Here is a 27008-nt window from a genome sequence, read left to right on the forward strand (position 1 = left end):
TGAAATGGACACTATAAGGAATAGAAGAACTGTGAAAAAGTTGACAACACTAAAACATCAGTTGTCATAACATGCTATGTTATTTCACACAGAAAGTGAAGTGTTGTAACCCGATGCTGACATAAATCTGTACATTGGTGTGTTCATTATGTCAACTTTGAACTTGACAGAACCGGCCTTTATGACAACTAACACTTGTTGTGATAAACCTTTATAAATGTAAGTTAAAGTCAGTCATAAGAGACATGTGTAGGATGACACCTAGCCTTAAACACGGCATTTGAGTAAAGTGTTAGTTAGTTTAGAGTAAACCTGTTACATGTAACCAACAAATTCATCATTGTTACTTGGCAATAAGTCTTAAGATTAACAAACTGAAAGGACGAAAACTGTATGTCCATTCAACATCATCAAGACTACACAAAATGCTATACTCATATTAAAATATACTTGCCTTTTTTATGCCTGAAGTGACTCTTGTCTATAACAATGAACTGCCTGTGTCCTCCAATATGCTGTCCTTTCCTTCTTCTGAGTTTTTCCATTGATATCACACAAGCCTCTCTTACCTTTCTGGCCATTTGTGTTAGAGTTGCTGAACTCCCTGCTATTTCATCAGCAATCATGTCAATTTGGCGTAAACGCAGACCTTGAGAAAACCTGTAGGCACATAATGATACAAAACGTTTTAATTATTTCTAACACCTCACCAATACTCTGATTATATGAATTTAAGTTGTAAAATGCAGCATTTAGTGCAGTGTAATTATATCTAAAAATGGAACGGCTTTTGTTGTTGTTTTGTTTTGAAGTGCTTTTGTTCACCTGAAATGTTTGCTTTGCTTGATTTTAAACAAAGAACACTTAAACATAAGTAAACTTGCTCATTAGCACATTAAGTGCCTTTACAGGTTGCACTGTAAACATATTTTTACAGGGCAGAAACACAGTCATTGTACATTCTGAACAAGAATAATATTTAGTATTTGGTAATATTAAACTCAAGAGCAAAGTTCAAATGGCCTCCCTGCCCACACCTGTAATATGCAGCAATAGAATGCTGTTGCTAAGACGTAGTAAACCTGTATGAGTACGCTGCTTTCACCTGTACACAAATTCCATCCATTTGATAAGAGACACTTTGGAAGTGGACTTGTTGGACGAGTAAAAACAGAGTTGTGCCTGACAGATCTCTTTACTTGCTGTCCTCTGTGGACAGCCCGTTGACACCTCCTGCATGGATGAGAATTATATTTATGTCCAACTTGTATTTAAGGTAAAGGGTATTTAGGATAGTCACGTTCAATTCCAGCACTAAATTACTATTCATTATAGAGAAGGGTGATATGGCAAAATCATACTAAGTTACTACAACACTTCAATAAGTTTATGATTTCTGACATCTGATAAGTTAGAACAGACAATGTAGTTTCACTTTTTAAAGTGTGGTGAATTTGACCTTATTAATTCTATAGTCGTAACATTATTTTCTATCATATTGGTTATTAGACTGTAGATTCTGGTTGAGTTTATCCTGTGGGCCTCTGACTGAAATATGGTGGAGCTGATTCAGGAGGCAGCTGCACAGGATGGGCCCCCCCTGAATGTAAACAATGCTATATATTAGACTGGGGCTACTCTGGACAATAACGTATGTTTATACCAAATTTGGCTAAAGAAGATCCATACATTGAACAAACTGAGGCTATTTTGACAGAAGCCAGATGTCCACACCGGTATAAAAACCAGGAGTTGGAATGTACGTGTCAGAGAATTTTGGCTTTTCTCTCCAAGCTCTTTCGCGAAGGCTTGTCTGTGACTTCGACCACTCAATGCTAATAAACATCTTTATATGCAAGAGACGAGTGTCACCGAAGAGTTTGTTCCTACACCTTTACAGCATCGCAACTAAAGAAACCACAAGAATTTGGCGTCACGAACTTCGGACGTTGCTGTGGCCAGCAGGTGCAGACGACCGCTTCAGCGCATCTACCTTCGCTGCTATTGCCAGCAGAAAAGGGTGAGTCTTTCTCACATGTGTGAGCGCTGGTCCATTCAGTGAGGCTGTGCTGTTCTGTTGTGCTGTTTGGTCGCACCGTTAAAGAGCTTTGTGTGGGTGTTCCATGCTGTCTTAGTTGTGGGTTTGCCTCTTCATTCTAAATTTTGTTGCGTTGCGTTGTAATACGCTGCAACAGGGGGGAGTATGGTAGAATAAAGGGAAAAAAGAGTAGAAAAGAGTAAATAGAGTTAAGAAGAAGTTAATACCCTAGGAGTAACACTAGAAGTGGGATTGATTGACACCATGCAAGCGTAACGCAGATTAGGGTACTTTTTATCTCGTTAACAGTAAGTCATGTGTTTTCCATTCGCCACAGTGTGAAACTTGGGCCTTGAGGAATAAGTGTAATAGTCTAAATTTGGGGGAGAACACCCTGGGCCTAGGGAATTCAGTAGTTAAAGGTAATAGAGAAAAGTGAAGGAACAAAGAGAAGAAGTAAAGTGAAGTGTAAAAAGGAAAAAAGTGTAAAGAGAAATAAGGAAAGGAAAAGAGTAAAGGAAAAGGGGCCGCAAATGGGGAAAGAAAGCCCTCTTGTAAGAGGCTGCAATAGGCAGGCCGATAAAAACCTTGATTATTATTAGTTGATTTCAAGGTCAGTTTTATAATGAGTTTATAAAACTGGAGGTTAAAGTTGCAAATCCGGCGTAGAAAGAAGCCCCTCGCCTGTAGTTGGCCACTCGGGATGGATGCTGTCTTGTCGTTAGGATAACTTTGTCTCAAAGGTAGCATAAATTTAGAGTTTTTAAAGGATAAGGAAAATAAAGGGAATGCCATAACGCATGCGTCTAGGGTATGAATGAATGGGAAATGATCAATCCCTGTGTGAGAGAATTTTATGTTGAATTTGTATGTGTTTTGTTGAAATAGTCTGTGTGTGTTGTGAAAAGACTAGTCATTCTCTCTTTCTCTCTCTCTGTCTGCGAAAAAAGGGGGGCCAGTTGACCTGTGTGTGTGTGTTCAGAGCAGGACGCTCTGTCTGTGTGTGGGCTAAGCGCCCCTCCTTTGTTTCTTTCTCAGTGTGTGCGCTGCTTGTATTGTTGAAACTTTATGAGCCTCCAAGGGGACAGTTTAGAATTTGTTAATGTGTACTTTATGAACATGAATAAATCTATGAGCCTTTGTTGATAGAAATAAATTTATGAGCCTCTTATAAGGAGGACATAGTGAGATTAAAGTTTATAAGCCCCACAAAGGACGTATTAGGAGTTTTCATGAGCCCTAAGGAGGACTTTTTATTGTTTAAGGTAAATGAGGAGAGTATTTGTTAATAAATTAGGAATAAAAACCATGAGCTTTCAAGGGGGATTTGATAGAAAATGAGCCTTTTTGAAAGGACACATAAGTTAAGTGATCCCTATAAGCCCCTGAGAAAGACTATGTAAAAAAGGGTATATATGTTTGTTTGCTGGTTAGTAGGAGAATATTTGCTAATATAGGTGAAAATAGTATTGGACTGGTGCTGGGTCAGTCTGTTGTCTGTGTTCGTGCCTGATCATCTCTTCATGGGCTTTTTCTATTCTGGGGTGCTGTGCTGTGTGGCTTTTTGTGTCTCTCTCGACCTGATTAGGGTGACTCTGAAACTGCAGAAATCCTAAGATAGTCTCAAGACTGAGTGAGTCCGACTCCGGTTAGTGCGCGGCCGGACCGGTTCTCAATATACCCAGGATTTGAGTACGGTCTCCATGGGAATGGTCCCAGGGGGTTCCGATGCTGGGGTTACTGTACTTGGGCTGGTCATTTTTGAGTATGCTCTGAGGGTGAGCACTGAAAAGTGGCCCCTGAGAGTTCAAATTTGATTTTGCTCAGGTCTCTAATTGCTGGCTTGGTGCTATTCTGCAGTCACTCTCTGTCATGCTGTCAGGGGGGCGAGCAGGCTTCATGGTGGGTGCCGCTGAGTGGGGAAGTTCTGGAGAGTATGTTCAGGTGTGGATGCAGGAGTGGACAGACCTTTGTACGAGCTCCAAAAGTTTAAAATATAACTTAGGGTACATAGGAGATTTGAGAATTATTAGGGTTGCGTGAAAAGTTTTGTTCTTGAGAGTTGGAAAAGAAGGACAGTGTGGAAGTGATGTGCATGAACTGGGGGTTTGTGCTGATGAGAGTGAAGTGGTTGGCACCGTTCTGTGAAATGTATTGAAGTTTTTGCTTGTTCTCTGCCTTATATGGGCGGAGGAGCCACGAGAAGAGGAGGCAGTCGGAGAGTGTGTGACGTGGAGACTTGCGGATGGAATTCTGACCCCAGCCCTTGATTTCCACACAGGAAAAAAAAAAAGAGGCCAGTTTTTTGTTTCATCCACAAACTCTTTGTTTGAATGCATGCTAATTGCTGTTTCTGATACACATTTTACTAGCTTTCGTGGAAGATAATAATAGCATTTTTTAGTTTGGGTTTAAATTGTACATTCATTTGTTCACATATAAGTAACTTAATTATGTTGTAGTAATTATTACAAAAAAGGGAGAAAATAAAACAGAGACTTGGCAACAGACTGAGCTATCCTATTTGAGGTATTGTTTGGTTCAAGGTTGTTGGTGTGAGCCTGATTGTTTAATTTGTTGAGTTTTAATTGGATTGAAATTTCGTAGGAGGTATTGGTATTTTTACAACTTGGCACTTATTGATGGGCTTTTGATTCTTCTGAGGTTGGCAAGTTCTGCAGTGTGAAAGTGGTACACAAATAGAAGGGTTAAGTAGTTTTAAAATAAGTTTAAGTAATATACTCTGAACAACTAAGTTTTCAAGTAGAAGGAGTATAAGGGGGCTATTACAATGTCAAAACAGGTTACTCAAGTTTCAAAGGTAATTACTCCTGTTGATGTGGTACAGAAAAACAATCCTTTAATTAAAGGTATAACAAAGATATCAGAGAAATGGAATAAGCGTTGGCCTGATATTGACCAACCTTGGCCAGTAGAGGGGACACTTAATTTAGATGTAATTAAAACAATGCAGGTGCTTGTGTCTACATACAAGGCAGATCAAAAGTAGGGTAAAAAAGGGGAGAAGCATAAAGAAAAGAGACAGGTAGAGCTTGGTATGCTACAGCTGTTTGAGCATGAGGGACAGAAGCGGATGAAAGCTGCGCAGGAGAAGAGAAAAGAAGGTGAAGAAGAAATAAGGAAAAATACAAGAGAGACAGATAAATTAATGGCAGAAGTTAATACACCTTTTCACATGTGGACTCACATGTAAGCCTCCACCTTAGAGAAGGAAGTGAAGTTTGAGGATATCTATCCCCAGCTTCCAGTGATCAGTCAGGAGGGCAACTATTATATTAGAGATGTGGATGATCGAACAATAGAAACAGGACGAGCGGAAACAACTATAAAAATGTATCCAACCTCTAAAAGCAAGAAAAAACAGAGACCTTTTGAGACAAAGGGTAAATTGAGAATGAGGATGGAATCTGGAGATGAGGGTGATCAGAGTGACCGTGAGATCAAAGGTGGATATGACCCAGCAGTGAGGCGGATACTGGCAAGAGCGGAAAAAAGAGGAGACAAAACTTGGAGAAAAGAGGATTCAGGAGATGACAGCTCTGATGAAAGTAAGAATGGAGACAGTGATGAGGATCCAGAAAGTGAGGAATTTTCGTCAAGAGCATTTTTTCCGGCAACATCCAGTACCAGAATGGAGGAGGACAGACAGAGAGCCGTAAAAGAGGTTGAAAGAAGTATAGAGCAATGCCTTTCTTATTTGGACAAATCTACTGGATTTGAAAGCTGAAGAGCACTGGAGAACCAATTAGAAGGACTGCAGAAGCAGAAGAAGAAGTTGCAAAAAGAAGGCTCTAAAAAATTTGATATGAAATATGTGCTGCGCTCCAGAAAAGGGAAGACACCTGAGAAGATGTGTCCAGTGGTCATTTGGGGACAGAGTTTGGAGTATAAGCCTTGGCAAAATACCGATATGTCAGATATTCTTGAGAAGTTGCCAACTCTTCAGGATGGAGCATATCCTTGGATTTCGAAGCTGGAAGAGATTAAGGAGATAGGAGATATTAAGAGACTTTTAGCTAATCTCCTAGGTGTTCCAGCTATGGAAGAAATTTTACAGAAAGTTGGACTTGATCGATATGTGGGGACTGCTGTGAATGATCCAGAATTGTTCTCTGCGATTAGAGGTCGGACGTGGAGAGCGCTGAGGAAAACGTTTCCAACCAACGTGCATCCTGATAATATCTTTATTGAGCCATTGGGACAGGAAGAAAACCTGAGAGCGTATGTGTCAAGAGCTCATCATGTGTGGAGAAATGTTACAGGAAATGATCCAGATTTGAATCAAATGGAACAGTCAATTCTGAGAGCTAAGATACAGAAGGGTTTGCCCCTGTCAGTGAGAAGTAAATTGGCAGAAGTTGTTGGACTTGGGAGTATGGCCAAGGGTGTATATACGGATCATATTGCACATCAAGTGGAACTGTATAGGAAAAAGGAACAGGAGAAAAAAGAACAGGACCAAGAGACTTTGAGGAAACTCACTCAAGTTCAATTAACAGACAGTAAGAAGAAGAAGAAGAATCAAGCGGTAGTGATGCAGAGTCAATTCTCAAGAAACCAAATAGCATCACAGCCACAGCCAAATCAGGCCCAGCCACAAGTGTTTCAACCATCGTCAGTAGTTCCAGTTGTTCCCAATTCACAGCCAGTCTTTGGTCAGGAACAGACCTGGAGAGGAAGAGGTCGAGGAACCTTAGGAAGAGGAAGAGGAGGACGGTTTAATGCGAATTTTCAACAATTTTCAGAAGTGTGCTACAATTGTGGACAGTTTGGCCATTTCGCCAGGGAGTGTAATAGACCTGGAGGAAACTTCAGAGGAAATTTTAGAGGGAATTTCAGAGGAGGATTCAGGGGCCAATCAAGGCCATCTGCAGGGCCGGTGAACCCTTATAGGGGTCCGGAACTGGGGTTTTAGGGGTTTTAGAGAATCCGGAGGGGAGGTGTCAGCTGGTAGCGTCAGGGCCGGAGAAAGATCCAACGATAAAAGTGAAAGTAAATAACCAATCATTGGAAATGATGGTGGATAGTGGAGCTGCTTTCACATGTATTCGGCCTGAAGATGCTATACATCTCCCTATGTCTGGTCAATGGATTCGGACAATCAGATTTGAGGGAGTGAAACAGCTGATTCCTCTCACAGAACCAACTGAGCTCTGCTATAAAGATCAGACAATTACAATACCCATACTGGGATCAGAACATACACCTATTCCACTTTTGGGACGAGATGCTTTGTGCAAATTGAACTGCACGATAAAGTGTACACCGGATGGTTGTCTGGTGGAGATGCCTAATGATGTTGTTCGGCAGTTATTGATGACGGGGGAAGACAAAGCCTCTACAGTATTCTGGATTGGAAATTTGAGTGCAGATTTCTTGGAGCCAGCCAAGTTGTGGGAGAAGTTTATCATAGCAAATTTACCAAATGTGAGGCCTCCAGAGTATCCTTTTCATTGTACACTCAAGTATTTTAAGGATACTACTAAGTCAAACCCAGAGGAATGGTTGAGTCGCCAAACAGAGTGGACTCAACTACGGTCATGTTATATAATTTTGGGACCACAAGGTGCTGCTATGAAAGTGGACAGAGATGATTATATGCAAGAGGAGTTTGATGTTGAGAGCAGTGTACCACATGTCACTCTGTGGGTGTCTGAGGAGTATGAGCAGAAGCATATTGGACAAATGATGCTAGAAGCAGAAGAAGTGGTTTTCATGCCATTGAAGGAGAATCATGCTATATGGAGAAGTGAGGATCAGAGATTTATTAAGCTCATGATTACTGCTCAAAGCCGCAGACTGTGAGAATGATGCATGAGACAATTTGTAGTGCCAAGGAGGATTTTGATCCTAAAAGAGAGAAGATGTTGCGGGAAGTTCCAGAGTGTTTATGGTCTCAACACAGTACTCACATTGGGCTTGTGAAGTCAGCTCAACCAGTGAGGGTTGAACTTTGGCAAGGGGTTAAGCTTCCCTGGAAAAGTCAGTATCCATTGAAAGAAGAGGCAAGTCGAGGGATTGAACCACAAATTGAAGGACTTTTGAAGGCAGGTGTACTGAAGATTGCACAGAATCCACAGTGTAATACGCCGTTGCTGCCTGTGAAGAAGCCAGATGGAACTTATCGCCTGGTTCATGATTTGAGAGCAGTCAATGAAGTAGTAGCAGATTTTCCTGCAGACGTGCCAGATCCGCATACTTTGTTAGCTCAAATTCCTTCAGAAGCAACACACTTTACACTGATAGATTTATGTGGAGCATTTTTTAGTGTTCCACTTAGTGTAGAGAGTCAAGGTTTATTTGGGTTTACGTATAACGGACGGTTCTATGACTACCAGAGATTGCCACAAGGGTTTAAACACAGTCCTCATATCTTCAATAAAGTATTGAAGGATGATTTGACAGGGATAGATCAGATAATAAAGAGTACAGTAATTCAATATGTGGATGATTTAATTGTTTGTTCACCAGATGAGAAAACGTGTCAAGAGGATTCAATTAGGTTGTTACAGATATTGGCAGAAAAGGGACATAAGGCGTCTCAAAAGAAGTTGCAGTATTGTCAAGAGAAAGTAGTTTATTTGGGACAAATTATAACACAGGGACATAGGAGTATTTCTGATAGTCAGTTAGAGGCTATTCGTAAAATACCTAAGCCCAGGACAGTAAGGGAAATGTTGATGTTTCTTGGCATTGCGGGTTATTCTTCAGCATGGATAGAAGACTATGCTAGTTTAACGGGGCCTTTAAGAGCAATGGTTAAAGATACTGGGAGTGCTCAGCTTCACTGGACGCAAGATGGTCTTTTAGCATTTGTGACGTTCAAACAGAGATTACAGGAAGCCCCAGCATTAGCACTTCCAGATTACTCTAAGAATTTTTTGTTGTATGTGTCTACTTCTACAGGGGGTAAATATGCATGTGCAATTCTTTGCCAGTCAACGGGCACAGGGACAAATCCTCAGCCTATTTCATATTACTCAACTGCATTTTCAGATGTAGAGATGGGGTTGCCTTTGTGTTATAGAGCAATGGTGGGAGTGTTTTTGATGTATGATAAGGCATCTTCTGTCACGATGGGTTATCCGGTGACAATTCTTACTCACCATAGTCTTAGAAATCTTTTGAACTATGGTAAATATATGCTGACTATGCCTAGACTTAGAGACTATTATAGGCTCTTAGAGCAGGAAGATGTTACCCTAGTGAGATGTGTCACAGTTAATCCGGCGGAGAATTTGCCAACTTCAGAGGATGGTGAGCCACATGATTGTGTTCAAGAAGCAGAGAGATATTCAAAGCTTAGGTCAGATTTGCAAGCTCTTCCGTTGTGTGAGCCAGATTTGGAATTCTGGACTGATGGGTCCTGTTATCGTGTGGGGGACACATTAAGTGCAGGTTATGCAGTGGTAGAAGCTCAAGGAGAAGACTTTGATGTAGTAAAGGCTGGAGAGGTGCCACAGCCTGCTTCAGCACAATTAGCAGAACTAGTGGGATTGACAGAAGCGTGTTTGTTGGCGGAAGGTAAGAGAGTGACAATATATACCGATTCTGCATATGCACATAATGTCTGTCATTTGTTTGGAGCGGTGTGGAAGAGCCAAGGGTTTAAGAAGACAGATGGATCTCCCATACAGCATCATACTCAAATAGTGAAGTTGTTGCAGGCTATGATGAGGCCTAAAGAAATAGCTATAGCAAAATGTGCAGCACATCAAGCAGATATGTCAAAGGTTACACAAGGGAATAAAGTGACAATATATACCGATTCTGCATATGCACATAATGTCTATCATTTGTTTGGAGCGGTGTGGAAGAGCCGAGGGTTTAAGAAGACAGATGGATCTCCCATACAGCATCATACTCAAATAGTAAAGTTGTTGCAGGCTATGATGAGGCCTAAAGAAATAGCTATAGCAAAATGTGCAGCACATCAAGCAGATATGTCAAAGGTTACACAAGGGAATAAAGCAGCTGATGAAGCAGCAAAAGCAGTTACAGGAGCGGATAAATTGGGTAAGGTTTTCTTGGTTACTCATGAAGTGGATTTGGAGGATAAGATTACACTTAAGGATGTGCAGTTAATGCAGGAAGCGGCTTCCGCAGTAGATAAACAGTTGTGGGTAGAGAGAGGTGCCACACAAGATTCTACTGGTCTTTGGAGAAATCATGAGGGGTTGATAGTAGCACCCTCAGATTTGTTAGGTTTGATGATTCATGAAGCACATGGTTTAGCTCATGTGGCTAGAGGTGAAGTGAGGAGGAAAAATCACAAAGGAGTATGGATTTTGGGCTCCATGCTTTTTAGAGCAGATTGACTATGTCATAGGCAGGTGTATTATCTGTCTAAAGAATAATGGAGAGGAATAGTGGTTCCTCCTGGTCATATTCCGACTCCGAGGGGTCCTATGCGTGAGTTAGTTGTGGATTATGTTGACATGATAAAACCAATTGAAGGTAAGAGATATTTATTGGTAGTAGTTGATCGTTTCTCGCGTTGGCCTGAGGCATGTCCAACCAAGCGAAAAGACGCTCAGTCACTCACCCAAGTTTCTGTGTAGGGAAGTCATAAGTAGATGGGGATTTCCAGATCGAATATCTTCGGATAATGGACGAGAGTTTGTGGATAAGACAATGAAACTGATTTAGCAAAAACTAGGAATCAAGCAGCGGTTTGGTGCAGTCTATCATCCACAAAGTCAGGGAATTTGTGAAAGAATGAATGGAGTTCTGAAAAACCGTATTATTAAGATCTGTCAGCATACAGGATTGAATTGGGTAGCGACGCTTCCATTGGCGCTAATGGTATGCCGATCAAGTGAGTTGCGTGATTTGCATATGACACCTCATGAGTTGCTTACGGGAAGGTGGATGCCAACGTCTTGTTTATGTACAAGTGGAAAAGGTCCAAGCTTATCTCTTTTAGAAGATGAGATGCGAGCATATGTTACATATATGGAGACCTTGCATAAAAAAATATCTGCGTATGGTTCTGAAGAAAAGAAAGAGGAGGTGCAGGAGAGACTTGATGAGCAAAAGAGGGACACAATACAACCGGGGGACAAGGTGTTCGTGAAGGTGTTTAGAAGGAAGTGGTATAATGAACGACGTGAAGGACCGTTTGAAGTTGTTCGCAGTACAGGAACCGCAGTCCAGGTTAAAGGGTCTCCAACGTGGTATCATTTCTCACATTGTGTTAAAGCAACAAGCGATGAGTTGCCATGTTCGCAGAGTCATGATGAGGGTTCAAAACAGTCAGAAGAGAATGCACAACGATGTGAAGAAGTCGAAATGCATAGAGATTTCCAGAGTCAAATTTCAGAAGGTGAGATTGTCCATGGGGTGGAAGATGTTGATGATGTTGTGTACATTTCTGATGATGCCAGAAGTGACTCTGCAGTTAATGGACAGGAAAGAAGGTTTGGTGACATTGACTTCCAATATGTCCCAGAACCAGCAGAACCTATTTCAGTGGAGTGTGAAGCGTCAAAGGCCACAAAGGGCAGTAACTTAGCTGCAGGAGCATCAGGGGGTTCAGTTAGAAGGAGGAGCCCAAGGCCAGTTCGGAAAAGAGTTAGATCCAAACGGTACGAGAATTGAGGGAGAAAGGATTTTAGATAATATAACTCTGCTAGATGAGTCATATTCAACTACAGAAGCTTCTCAGATAATTTTGACAACACCAGATCCTTTAAAGACGGTAGTTAGAGATAAAATAGGAAGAGGGGTTTATCTTCCTTGTCGATGTGAGAGATTTAATGTTGGAGGTAATAATCCTCCTCATTGGAGAAATAGTCATGGTGAAGATGTGCTGTTAGAGGGACCTGAAGTTGATGCAGTTCCTCATGATAAGAGGAAGTATCTTTTATATAATGCCATGAGGTGGTTCAAAGTTAAGAATGATTGTTCGCTTTTTGTGCGCAATGTCACATGGGAAGATCAGGGAGAATATACATGTACTTATTTCAAGCAACATTTTAAGTTTGTGCCATCTAGTAAGGGGTGGAGAGAAGGCTACATAACTCGTAAGGTGGTAGTTGTGTTAAAAGAGTCCTACTGGAGTACTTACAGCAACTACTCCGAGGGTGAATAATACACAGATGAGGGTTACTACTTTAGCTCCGGAAATAACTAAGAGTGTTAATACATCAATACAGACTACTACTTTAGATATGTCTCTGAAGGGGTTGAATGTTACTACAGCAATGGTGACAGCCTCTACTATTGTCACTTCAGGAAACATTAGAAGATAGGACAAAGCTAATTTTGGCTAATGAAACAGAGACAACATCTTTGTTGCCTATGAACTCTGTAAATGTGACACAGACATTTGATATGTCATCATTAAAATTTAAAGAGGGGGTAAATGTAACTCAGAAGTCTATGCTAAAGATAGAGTCTAGTGTGAAGACTAGTAATGAGACTTTTGAAATTAGAGAACCAATGGTGGATGATGAGTTTTTTGATCCTGATTGGATATCAGAAGATACGATTGACCATTATCATCAATCAATCAATCAATCAACCTTTATTTTGACTCGGAAGTACATTGAGGGCAACCCTCATTTTCAATGTAGCCGAGCATTTACAAAGACAGGGATTGACATGACAAAGAACTTGAGATTTTAAATAGTAAGAAATTAAGATCAAAATAGATAAGAAATTAGTAAAGTAATAGTACAATATCACAAATTAAAAAAGTAATCATAACTTAAAATAAAATGAGAGGAAATAAATAAATAAATAAAAAGAGATAAAAAACTAAGGAGAACTAATACAAAAATAAAAGTTACGAATAAATATAATTAAGTAAAACAGGTACAGGCTGTCTGTAGGTGGTTTGATATTAAAAATTTAAAATGACTGAGTGACACCAGTGACCTGAGTTTTAGTGTTTCCTGTAGTGAATTCCAGCTCACTGGTGCACTGTAACTAAAAGCAGATTTTCCCAGTTCCGTAAAAATTCTTGGTACCTGGCAGCTGATCCAATTACTAGAGCGAGTCTGATAATTACTGTTATTTGTAATCATCAATGAAGTGATGTATTCTGACAAATGACCGGAAAGTGTCTTTTAAATAAAAATCAACCAATGTGTTTCCCTTCATACCGTTAAAGAGGGCCACCCAACTTTTGCATACAGCTCACAGTGGTGAGTTCTGTACGCATCTCCAGTGATGAACCTCAGGGCGGAGTGATACACGGGGTCCAGTAATTTGAGAGAGCTGGAGGGAGCATATTTATAAATAACGTCACCATAGTCCAGCACTGATAGTAAAGTTGCTTCAACTAGTCTTTTTCTGGCGTGCATGGGGAAACAGGACTTATGTCTATAAAAATAACCCAGCTTCTGTCTGCATTTACTGACTAGTTTATTTATGTGTGGTTTAAAACTGAGTTTATCATCCAGCCATATGCCAAGGTATTTATATTCTGTGACTCTCTCAATAGTGGATCCTGCCAGGGTAGTAATATTTACAGTACTAAAATCAGTATTAAAAGATCTGGAAAACAGCATGAACTTAGTTTTCGTGGCATTTAAAACTAGTTTGTGCTTATATAACGCCACCTGCAGAGCATTAAATGAGCTCTGTAATTTTCTTGTTGCAGCATGAATAGAATCAGCTGAGCAATATAAAATTGTATCATCTGCATAAAGGTGAATTTTGCAGTCTGAGGTTGAAGCAGAGGTAGCAATATCATTTATGTAGATATTAAATAAGACTGGACCCAAAATTTAACCTTGTGGTACACCTTTAGATACAGATACCAACTCTGATTTATAATTATTCAATGCCATACATTGATTTCTGTCAGTGAGGTAGTTTTGGGTCCAGTCCAGCGCAGTTGCATCAAAGCCAATCTTTTCTAAGTTCCGTAAAAGAAGAGTGTGATCAACTGTGTCGAATGCTTTTGTTAAGTCAATAAAAATAGCTGCACAATGTTTCCTCTTGTCTATGTCTGAATAAAGATTGTTTAAAACCAGTGTCGTAGCAGAGATAGTGCTGTGACCTTCTCTGAAACCAGACTGATATTTAGATAAAACAGAATTTTCATGAAGAAATGATTTCAATTGCTGGTTTACTAGAGATTCTAACATTTTTGCTAAACACGACAGTTTTGAGATTGGCCTATAATTATTCAGATCTGTTGTCTCACCACCTTTATGCAGAGGAATTACATGAGCTGTTTTCCAGACCCTGGGAATTCTGCAAGATAAAATTGAAAGATTAAAAATGTATAAAATGTATTCTAAAATAATCGGGGCTGCGAGACGCAATAAAAAGGGGTCCAGCCCATCTTCTTCAGTGGCTTTTCGTGGATTAATTTTAGCCAGGGCATTAGCAACTAAATAAGGAGAAAATGGCTGGAGTGAGAAAAGACCATGCGTCCTAGAAACAGTAGAGCTGAGATCAGTTTTATTCAATGGGTTTGTGCTATTCTTATCAAAGATGTGGCCAGCTGCAGCAAAATGTGAGTTAAAAGCTTGACATATTTCCTTCTGGGCAGAAATCAGCTGATCGTCAACTAAAACGCTTGTTGGAAAAAGGGGGGAATTATTTTTTAGAGAATTTACTATTTTCCAGAAGTTTTGAGGGTTTCTAGTGCTGGTGATTAAGCTGAGGTAATATTCTGATTTAGCTTTTCTAACAGCAGAGGTACATTTATTTCTCAGCTGTCTAAAGGTAAGCCAATGGTCTCTCTCCCCTGAGCGTCTAGCATTTGACCAAGCTTTATTTCTGGCCTTAAACAATGAGGAAACCTCACCTGTAAACCAGGGACTTGATCTGTCTCTGATTCTTGACTTTTTGAATGGGGCATGTTTGTTTACCACTGTTAGAAAAGTTTTACTGAAGTGGTTTAGTGCCCCATCAACATCTGAGATTTCTAGTGTAAGGTGGATTTCACTCATTGCTAAGTCAGAAAGGAAAGCTTGCTCATTAAAATGATTAAAATTTCTTCTAACCACCAACCGAGAGCCTGTTTTGTTTGTGCAACTGTTTCTAATGCATCCGATGGGACAATGATCACTTATGCCAAGTTCAAAAACTCCTGAGGCAGTAATTTTGTCAGCTTTATTGGAGAGTATTAGATCTATCAGGGTTGACTTGGTGGGTTCTTTCAGATTTGGGCGAGTCGGTTCACTGATTAACTGTGTTAGGTTAAGATTGCCACATATTTCCTTTAAGTGATCGGATGCATTAGAAAGCCAGTTGAGGTTAAAATCACCAAGGACCAGCAATTCAGAAGCACTAAATTTGGATAAAAGATCCGCTAATTCCTCGACTGCAGAGTGTGGGGCAGAGGGAGGCCTGTATATCCCATGCATTACAGAAGAGAGAAGCTAAGTGGAAAGCATACGGATTTGATTCCTCAGCAATGAAAATAGCAGACCCATTTGCGGGGAGAAATTTATGGTTTCAGCAGTTGACTCATTCTGTGAGATCAGTGAGTAAAGTGGATGGTCTATGTGTAGTGAAGATTCCAGCACCAGGTTCATGGTCTTTAATTTTAGAAGCGGTGCCGGAACCATTAGCTACCAAATGTCAATATTATGTAGTATCGTGGTTGTTATACCATCAACACTCGCCACAAAATAGATGGATGGCTATATCATCGAATTTGTTTAGACCTCAGTTAGAATGTGCTTGGTTAAGTAACTTGCCATACATAAATTTACTTGATCAGCATGAGGATGTGACGATGGCGATTCCTGATGCAATAGAGGTGAATCCAGTGCAGGCTGACAAGTGTTTTTGCTCAAATAACACTCGTGGAGGTCCAGGGGTGTTTATGGGAATATCAGAGTGTAAGACTTATATGATGACTTTGGGTGATCGTACAAAGTATCCTTGGGAAAACTTATATGAAGTGGTTTTTCATTTATCAAAGCGAAAGTCGAGTGTAACTTTAATGGTGAGGAATCAAATTTCACCAGGAAATGTAACTATTGGGAATTTTAAGGACATTTGGTGGGTTTGTGGTGATAAAGCTTATATATTTTTGCCATATGGATGGACAGGTTGTTGTTATATGGCAATGTTAAAGCTTACCGTATGAAGTTTTTACTGTAGGGATAGGACAAGCTCCTCGTGAGAACTCATCAAGTGGTCGTTTGGGAAATAGGAGGAAAAGAGAAATGGCAAAATTTCATGACTTGGAAGCCTATCATTGGAGAATAAGTCTTGGAGAGAAGTGGGGAATTGGAATATTTCCATGGTATGGTGTGACGTTTTTGGCTGATCATATTGATAATATTACTTATACATTACAAGTTTTTGCAAATGAGACAATCAAAGGTTTTGAATATTTGTCTAATACTCAAAAGAGTCATAGATTGACATTGTTGAAACATGATATGGCGCTTGATTACATTTTAGCTAAACAAGGAGGTCTTTGTGTGGCTTTGAATTTGACAGGAGACGACTGTTATACTTTAATTCCTGGTAGCACTGATAACATAACTAATGTTATAGATGCATTGAAACATATAAGAGATGCATTTGGTCGTTCTGAGGGAGCTGGATGGTCAGCTAATGCTTGGTTGTTAGAGAAGTTGGGTCCGTTGGGGTCAGCTATAGTTCAGGTTTTGATAGCAGTGGTTATATCATTGTGTGCAATGTTTTGTTTTTGTACGCTGATATTGACCTGTGCGAAAGCTATGATATTGAGACGGGTAGGAGTTGTGGTGCCAGGGGAAAAAGGTCAGTTGTCAGTCTTACAGATGACTGATATAGAAGAGGAAGAAGTGATAACTCCTAAATTGATGGATAAATATTCAATTTGAGTATTGAGCTTATTATAATCTTGACATTTATTCTTGTCTTTTGTCATTATGTAATAGGATAATTAATTTCCATTTATTTGATTTATATTAACTAATGTATTAATCAATATATTACTGTATGTCAGTGGTTTTGCAAAAAGATACTGGCTGTTGCTTTCTTTCTTTCCTCAAGTATGAGAGAAAAAAGGGGGGAAAGGCCACTGGGAATGCTGAAGGAACTTGTCCCAACAGAGAGAATAAAGTGGACTGGAGGATGTTCCTATTCACGACATCATTGACACCACGATGCTGTGATGGACTGTCCAGAGTCAAGGAGGAGCTTCAGTGTGACATATTCTTATGTTTATGTATACCTTTACAAGTATTTGTTTGTGTTCCATTATGTTATAATTATTTATTGTACCTGTTTGAAGAATGATGTTTCTGTTATGGGGTAAGTACATTGGGACCTCAGATGTTTTTTTCTTTTCTCGATGGCTAGGGATATGGTTGTTAGGCAGGGATAGGTCTGCTGGAAAGTCCGATGGGTTGACCAGCTGGAAGGTGGACATTTTTGATTTTATTTTCTGAGGTTTCAAATGTATTTGCCAATTACATTTTAAGTGATTTGTTATCATTCTTTTAAGATTGACATGGAGTACAATAGGTGGTTGCTCAGGGCAGGAGGACCGCGAGAGACTTTTTCCTGTCTAGATTGTTTGATGGACATTTAAGAAAGAAAGCTGCCTGACAGGATTTTTGTTCTCGCACTCCATGTACTTAAAGTATGCAAGTAAGAGCCCTTACTTGGTTTTTTGAGACGTAAACGTCCCAAAAAAGGGGGGAACTGTGGTGAATTTGACCTTATTAATTCTATAGTCGTAACATTATTTTCTATCATATTGGTTATTAGACTGTGTAGATTCTGGTTGAGTTTATCCTGTGGGCCTCTGACTGAAATATGATGGAGCTGATTCAGGAGGCAGCTGCACAGGATGGGCCCCCCCTGAATGTAAACAATGCTATATATTAGACTGGGGCTACTCTGGACAATAACGTATATTTATACCAAATTTGGCTAAAGAAGATCCATACATTGAACAAACTGAGGCTATTTTGACAGAAGCCAGATGTCCACACCGGTATAAAAACCAGGAGTTGGAATGTACGTGTCAGAGAATTTGGGCTTTTCTCTCCAAGCTCTTTCGCGAAGGCTTGTCTGTGACTTCGACCTCTCAATGCTAATAAACATCTTTATATGCAAGAGACGAGTGTCACCGAAGAGTTTGTTCCTACACCTTTACAGCATCGCAACTAAAGAAACCACAAAAGTGTGATCAAAAACTGTTCAAATTATTTGTATAGAACATTTCACACTGGGCTGCACTAATTCCAATTAAACAGGACTAACATATAAGCTAAGGACATCATTAACTGCAATAAACACTATAAACATCATATTGCCAAACCCTAATTCAATGTTTCACACATTTAAATGTATTTCAAAGGATAAACGGCATAGAGGTATTTGATTAAAACCTAAAATAACAAACACAAATACAAAATGTATTTCAGATAATAAGATTTACTTTCTGTAATGGCTATTTGTTAAGCAATAGTTTATTTTCTGCCGACTAAATAACATTTTAGATAAGGTTAGCTTAAATTCTGTTAACTCACATTAAAAAGCGTGACGTGACTTACCATTCATAGCAGTCCGAGCTGTTACTGACTGTCATCTTCATCTTGTGGTTACAAAGACTGCATTTCACCTTTCTTTGTAGTAGTTTCTTCTTTTGGAGCCGCTTTATTAATTTTAAATGTTTTCTTTTTGATTTCTTGCCCTCGATCAGTTTCCTCACATTTTTCTCTAAATACATTTTGGCGCAATTATAACCGGATGATTATAACCGGCAGTTAAATATGCACCACTCCAGTGTATGAGATTCAACCTTATATCACCATCTATTAGCTATATATTGTACATATTTATATTAAACATGCATAATGCACATTTAGATACTTTTTTACTTCACAAACTAACTTGATTTGCGTTTAATGGTTTATTTGTAATTTTAAATACGAATAAACTATTAAAAGTAAAGGTGGAACGTTGGTGGACGAGTTCAGTTTATTCAGGACTGCACCAGGGGGCGCAGCAACACGCACGCTGTAGAGGTTTCGCGGTAATGGATTTAAACGCAGCCGCTTTAACTCGCTCCAGGCGAGCTCACAGGGGAAATAAAAGCAAAACGTCGCCATCGACAAAGACAAACAAGCCAACGGAAGACAACAAGGATGGAGAGCACGGCGCATGTGAGGGGCGTTAATGTGGTTACACAGCCAGCTACCTGTCTGCTAGCTATTCACGAGCTTCGCGGGGCGCCTGGCGGACATGCGCGAGTCAGCTCGCTGCTGTTTTAACATCCTCGGTCCAATTCGGTTCGGCTAACTACTGAACTAGTACGGGTTTGCTCTGAATGTCACTGGAGAAAGGTTTAGCGAATGATGACGGACAGAGGCTCATCGCTCCCGCGATCACTGCATGAGCCTCTCAGTCAGTATTTCAGTCAGCCAGCATTTCAGTCAGTCAGTATTTCAGTCAGCCAGCATTTCAGTCAGCCAGTATTTCAGTCAGCCAGCATTTCAGTCAGCCAGTATTTCACTCAGTCAGTATTTCAGTCAGCCAGCATTCTCCCATGGCTGTTGGGCTAAAGCAGCTAATATTCTGTTGATGCTATCTTGTTAGGATCTTGTGAGAAATGTATAACGCACAGAAATAGTTTAGAATATTTATCCTTTCAACTCTCAATAAATAGAAAAGAAGCTTGTTATTGAAGCCTGTTTCTAACTTACCGTTTATATCTAAGATCTTAGAAAAAGCTGTGGCCCAACAACTTAGTTCATATCTACACAAGAACCATATATATGAAAAATTTCAGTCTGGATTCAGGCCACACCATAGCACTGAGACGGCTCTAGTTAAGATAACTAATGATCTTCTTCTTGCCTCTGATCAAGGTTACATATCTCTCTTAGTGCTACTTGACCTCAGCGCGGCTTTCGATACAATAGACCACAATATTCTCCTAGAAAGGTTAGAAAACATGGTTGGAGTCACAGGGACGGCCCTATCATGGTTCAGATCTTACCTATCAGAACGTTATCAGTTCGTTAGGGTAAACAATTTATCTTCCAATTATTCAAAAGTGAGATTTGGAATTCCGCAGGGGTCTATATTAGGACCATTACTATTTACACTATACATGTTACCGTTAGGCACAGTTATAAGTAATCATGGCGTAAACTTTCATTGTTATGCAGACGATACTCAACTGTACATATCAGCCAAGCCTGATGACCAACACAGGTTAAAGAATATGGAGGACTGTGTAAAAGACGTGAAAGGCTGGATGTCATGTAACTTCCTCCTATTAAACACTAACAAAACAGAGGTTCTCCTTCTGGGTCCAAAATTAGCAAGAAGTAAATCACCAGATTTAATCTTAAATCTCGCCGACTTTCCAGCCACACCTGGCTCAGCAGCAAAAAATCTCGGCGTTATAATAGATTCAGATTTATCATTCGATCAACACATAGGCAGCATCACTAGGACAGCTTTTCTACATCTTCGCAACATCGCCAAGATCAGAAATGCCCTGTCCCTGCGTGATGCAGAAACACTAGTACATGCCTTTATTACTTCTAGGCTAGACTACTGTAACGCGCTACTGTCAGGATGCACGAGCAGGAATTTAAACAAACTCCAACTAGTCCAAAACGCCGCAGCTAGGGTCCTCACTAAAACTAGAAAATTTGAGCATATTAGTCCAGTGCTATCATCACTTCATTGGCTACCTATTAAATTCCGTATTGATTATAAAATCCTTTTACTGACTTATAAAGCCCTACATGGTCTTGCTCCTGAATACCTGCAAGACCTTATTTCTCATTATGAGCCATCACGACCACTCAGATCCCAGAGCGCTGGCTTATTAATAGTTCCTAGAATTCAGAAGGTTTCAGCTGGGGGAAGAGCTTTTTCTTATAAAGCCCCCAAACTCTGGAATGATCTTCCAGAAACTGTTCGGGACTCAGACACAGTCTCAATCTTTAAGACTAGGCTGAAAACACACTTGTTCAGTTTAGCTTTTGGTAGGTAATGTTCCCCCCTAGATAAAGGCAGCAGATCAAGGGGTCCATGGACACAGGTAATTATAGTAAACTGAGACGCTGGTGCTGTCGTCCCGCTGCTCGCACGCGGTCACTCAAGTTTGTGGACGGTGGAGTGGAGGGATGCCGAACTGTTTCAGAGTGCTGCCGTGTCTGTGTGTCCTTCCGGTTCTCTCCTTTTAGTTAAGCTGTCATAGTCAGATCTGCCAGAGTCGTTAGCCACACTCTGTAAATGTTTACATTCCCTGTTTATATACAAACGGATAGAACAAAACTAATCCCATTTACCTGCTTTTTTTTTTCCGAGTATACAACTGCCCACATGTCCGGCTGGACACTGAAGGACGACTGACTGCCGAGCCCCCCTGCTACCCACTTCAGACCAGCTGCCCACGCCTACCACCAACCACCTTGGATGAGCTGCCCACCCTACCCTGATGTTCTCATAGACTCCTAGATATTCGTAATATCAATATTACTGCTGTTAATAATTGTAGTATAATCACTTGTAGGTAGTTTGACCAGAGGAGGATGGGTCCCCTCTGGTGAGCCTGGTTCCTCCCAAGGTTTCTTCCTCAGTTCTGAGGGAGTTTTTCCTTGCCACTGTTGCCCCTGGCTTGCCCACTGGGGGGTTTCTGTACATTCTGTACATTCTTTCAGTCCTGTGGAAACTTTGTCTTTTCTGAAATCCTGTAAAGCTGCTTTGTGACAACATCCGTTGTAAAAAGCGCTATACAAATAAATTTGATTTGATTTGATTTGATTGAGAAATGTTAACATCACATTACATTTTAAAACAGCTCACTATATATGTAAGTATTGCATTGATACAATATCAAAACAGTCTCAGCAACAAGATTAATTTCTTTAATTCTTTGAAAATATTACAGGCCCCCTGTTAGCCCCAACAGCTGCAATGTCCTTGAAAAAACAACAGATTCTGCTGGCTGAAGCAAAGAAGAACGAAGAGGCTATGTCAAAAACAATTGCTGACCTGAAAGAAGAAAGGGACAGTCTTCTAAAACAATTAGCCAAATGTAAGTATTTTTTTTATTAATAGAGGTACAATGTGGCTATGTGTAGTCTTATTAACCTTATTGGTTACTTTGCCCTGTTATTAGTCACCGTTTCACTAGAGTGTATTGCAGTTCTGTGCACATGATTTATGGCAGACATCACTAATACAGGAGGCTAAGGTGGCTAACTACCCCAACACAGACACGCCTTGCTCATAGTGTAAGAATATTCTGTGTTTGTCCAGGTTTTATATATGTATGAATATATATGCATATACATGTATGAATAAAAGTTTGGGCAGCCCTTGTCAAAATTACTGTTACTGTGAATGGCTAAGTGAGTAAAAGATGACCTGATTTCCAAAAGGCATAAAGGTAAAGATGACACATTCTTAAATATTTAAAGCAAGATTACTTTTTATCTCCCATCTTTTATAGCTTGAAAATAATAAAAAATCAAAGAGCCTGAAGCCAAAGTTTGAGCACCATGCATGGTCAGTACTCTTCCTACCACTGTTCCTACCAAAAGGCTTGTAACTCTGTGAGATTCGTGAGCACTGCTCTTTCGAGGTGTTTTTTGAGGGTCATAGCAAAACCTTTCAGTATTCTGTTGCAGAAGACATCCTCTTTTCATTGAATTGAATCAGTTCTTCCCTCTACCAGTGAAAGCATGAAACATTTCTGTTTTCTCCAAACATACATTTGCTCATTGTGGCCAAAAAAAGGTCTATTTTTAGTTAATCAGTCCACATGACTTGTTTCTTAAATGTATTCCTTTGAGAACTTCAGATGCTCAATTTTGTTGTGGGATGTTGGACAAGATTTGTTTCTGATGACTCTTCCATGAAGGTCATATTTCGGCAGGTGTCTCTGCACAGTAGAACCTTTCACCACCACTCCAAAGTCTGACAAATCTTGAAGGTCTTTTGCAATCAAATGGAGGTTTTGATTTGCCTTTCTAGCAGTGCGACAAGCAGTTCTCTCAGACACTGTTTGGTTTCTTCTTGTAGCCTTCTGCTTTGTGGTCATGAATTATTGTAATTTTCTGAGTGCTAGGCAGCTGCTTGGAGAAGCCCATTGGTTGTTGAGACAAGGTTTGAGAATTTATAAAGCTTTGAAATTTGCATTGCCTGGCCTTTCCTTACAATGATTGTGAACTAGTTATGGCCCTTAAAAGCTAATTAAGTTCTGAGACTATCTGAGAGTTTAAAAGGTATTTGAGAGTTTAAATCTCTTGGGCTGCCCGAACCTTTGCATGGTGCTCCTTTCCATTTTTTCCACACTCCTATTGTACAAAACAAAAGTAATACAATTATCTTGCTAAAAGATTGAAAATAATGTTGGTTTTTTTATGCCTTTTGGAGATCAGCTTTATGTAGGTCTATTTTACTAGTGCTGGAATCATTTGCAAAAAAAAAAAAAAAAGATCTGTTATTTCTCATGTCTCATTAATGTTTGGTTTGTTTGATATTAGACCAGAAGAACGATCAGAAAGGTGACACAGCAGAGGAAGATTCGATTGATCTTTGTGGGGACCAAGACTCCGAGTGGTCTGACTCGTCTTCATCCACTACATCATCCTCTTCTACATCAACCTCAAGTTCCTCTGATGAGCGGAGAAAGAAAGGAAAGAAACACAAGTGCTGCCACAAGAAAAAGCTCAAGAGAAAGAAGAGCATAAAAGAAAAACGGAAAGATCCAACAATTTAGACAGAGAGGTAAATGAAACCACAACTAACCCATTGATATATCTAATATTCTTCTTGCTGTAAAACAGAGCTGTTCATAAATCTGAGTGGAGTTTTGGGGTCTATGTCTATGAGTTGAGCCTTGAGTCATAAGTAAAAGCCTACTAAAAATCTGACTAAAATAATGGGCCTGCCATTATACAAAAACATTACAATGCTTAAAAAAAGACAAAACAACTTGAAACAGATGGTTAGTCTGCAGTTTATATATTATGTAAGCTTGTAAACATCTCTGCCCTATCAGTTTTTTCTAACAAAAGGCTCATGTTTAAAGCTTTGTCTAAGCAGATAATGTGGTGAGGTGCAGGAGAACAACACTGAAGTAATGTCTGCCCAACACTGTATCAGTTACCAAACTAAAAGGCAAAGACTAGATTAGATCTGAAATATTTTATTCATTTACTGCATTAAGGTTAGCCTTTCAAATCAGTTTCAGTTCTCTGTCAGAAAACTCATAAGTCCTAAGTCTTGAGTTTTAAATCATTCAGGAGTTGCTGAATAGAGTTCTGCTGTATAAAATTAAATAAGATTAAGGGACTGATGGAAAATTAAGGGAATATATCAGTTGATTTGTTTGTAATGTTTTTTATTATTTATTTATTTATTTTATCTTTGTGTTGTTTCTCTATAGCAGGAAATCCTCAGCAGGCTGTAAGAAGATATAGAAAGATTTTGCAGCAGTACAAGAGGGGAAAAAATCTTCGTACTGCCTACAAGGCCATTTGTGTAGATTGAAACACTGTAGTGGCCAGTGCTCCCATTGCAGAGCTTGCTATTGTGGCACCTCAAGAGTACAGTAAGCTGTTGGAGGGTTACTCACGACAAGAGAAATTGCAAGTGTTTGCAAAGAAGTGCATGGATATTTTAAACAATGATGCACAGCTGTTGACCACTGTGGAAATGTACAAAAAGAAAAACAAACTTTTACCTTTAATGAAAAGAAAATAAGAAGCTTGTTTTTTTGTTTACTACAGCTGGCAACACTCTTGAATTAGGAGTTAGACGTTGTGCATAATAAGAGTCAAATTAGCACTTTTCAGAGGACATTTGTTAAGAGCCCTCTGTGTTTTCTTTGTCTTTTAAAATTTTTGCAAAGAGAGAGTAAAAATATTTTCTACTGTGTTTGTTACAAAGTAAAGAAACTACAGCCTGATTATTCAGTTGCTTTTTTGGTTTATTCAATAAAGTTCTAACTACCCTGTTATCTCCTTTTGAGGTTTCCCTGTGATTTTAAGGTCCTAAAGCCAAAAGGCAGGTAAAAAACAAATGTATACCAGCTTATGCTCAATACTTACATTGAGTAAATGTCCATAAATTGTTTTTTTTTGTTGTTTATCTTAACTTTAGATTAGGGGCTGCAAAATGTTTTATAAATGTTGACCAATTAATGTATAAATGACTTAACAGAAGGACTTTAGTTTGTAAATGACTTATAGGTATTTTTAGATATTTATATATATATATATGGAATAGTTCCCACTTTAGATTAGGGGCTGCAAATAATTTATATGTAATGAACAGGCAATTTATAAAACATGAGTAAGAAAGTCACTACTGTTTGTTAATGTTTAACAAATCATTTGTAGGCCCAAAAAGTTTTAATGAATCTTACTGTGGTTCACAAAAGGCACGTTCAATTAGCAGATTTTTATTTTTTAATTTAATGGGATTTTTTTGCTTGTTTGTCCATCATTCTTTATGTATAAATTGCATTTATTGCATATAGCAAAAGCACTTATGCAGAGAAAAGTGAGAGTCTAAAGATAACCCTGAGCTAAGATACTAAAGTCGGTGTAGGAGACATGCAGTACAGGGGGGTTTGAGGTTTTGCAGAAGCACTAGATTACAGTTCATTTAAATGCTTCACAGAGAGATGGAGCTTCAGTCGCCTTTTGAAGATGGTGAGGAATTCTGCTGTTCAGTGGAAGTTTGTTCCACCACATGGAAGAGTCTTGATGTTTGTCTTTTATGTGCCGTGGGTTAAGCTGGGCTGTACTTAAGCTTAAATTGCTCTACGTCATCAGGTAGGAAGGAGCTGGTCCATTTTTTGGCTTTGCAGGCTGGTGCCAGAGTTTAAATGTGATGTGAACAGTTGCTGGACACCAGTGAAAAAAATGCAGCAGTGGGGTGATACAAGTAAACCTTTTGACCACATGAAAGGTGACCATCCTAGAGAGAAAGGATCAAATCGTCCAGATGATGTAGTGGAGAAACCTGCATGACAGCTTTGCAGTGACTGTAAACAGTCATCAACAACACCAGGTCTTCAAACATATGCAGGCAGGGAATAAGGAGTTCTCCATAGAGATGTGATGACAGTTCTACATGTTATATATGGGCTATTATAAAACCCTGATATCTTGTAAAGAGGACACATTGTAAACTGTATTGCCCAAATGCCACCTCTGCCATTAATCTATAAAACAATGAAGAAAAACTCTTAAATACTTGATTAGTTCATGATTAATAGATAATAAAGTAGAAGTTAATAGATGTTTCATTTGGAAAGGTTTTTTGTCTAAAGAATACCTAAACTTTAACGTTTGCAAATATACTACTAACATGAATTTTTATTGTAGTATGTACATAACTGATGAATAACTGCTGAATTCCTGAGCTATTCCTCATTTGTTAATCATGAAGTAAGAGCTTATAGGTGTCTTATAAAGTGCTGTTAATATATGAATTAATGATTTAAAGCTCTAAATACATCATTAGTTCATGATTAGTTAATTATGAATTAAAAGCACATAAATGTTTTATAAATGAACGTTATTATAAAGTGTCTCTCCTATCAGCATTTAAAAATGGTGCCTTTTAAGTCAGCCCTAAAGACACATAATTTTTTTCAAAGCAACTACATGAAGTCTTGTCTATTTTATCAGCCTAGGAGGTGGCAGCCCTATAAGCCTATAAGGACTATGCCTTTAACATCAGCCTCAAAGTAAATGACTGAGTATTATTAAAGATGAAACAGCATGAAATGACCATTGGCCATCTTATCTAAATTAAATGAAACCTGAAAATTCACCAGAGACAGAAGGAATACTTGAGTTAAAACTGTTTCTGTGGAGTTATCCAGTAATCCTGATTTGTGAAATACCCCTGCAGTATTCATATATAACCATCGGAATATATTACAAATCATGCTAAATATACATTTAAAAGCAAATATATGTTCTTATTATTCATATGTAATGTACCCCATTATTAGACCATTTAGTATTACCTTGGTTGAACTGGCACA

At 39.2% G+C, this 27008-nt stretch overlaps 1 protein-coding gene across 1 annotated transcript in view; it reads left to right on the plus strand.

Annotated features, from left to right (window-relative positions):
* Positions 1–24965, plus strand: part of LOC108411421 (vitellogenin-like) — a 45911-nt gene extending 20946 nt beyond the window's left edge. The window contains 6 exon segments of the mRNA XM_037533794.1: positions 3899–4010; positions 5254–5640; positions 21879–22034; positions 23488–23695; positions 23697–23731; positions 24393–24965. Coding sequence (XP_037389691.1) covers positions 3899–4010; positions 5254–5640; positions 21879–22034; positions 23488–23695; positions 23697–23731; positions 24393–24709 — 1215 coding nt within the window. The 3' untranslated portion in view covers positions 24710–24965.
* The last annotated feature ends 2043 nt before the right edge of the window (positions 24966–27008 follow it).

Source organism: Pygocentrus nattereri, chromosome 24 (genome assembly GCF_015220715.1).
Source record: "Pygocentrus nattereri isolate fPygNat1 chromosome 24, fPygNat1.pri, whole genome shotgun sequence".
Lineage (NCBI taxonomy): Eukaryota > Metazoa > Chordata > Actinopteri > Characiformes > Serrasalmidae > Pygocentrus > Pygocentrus nattereri.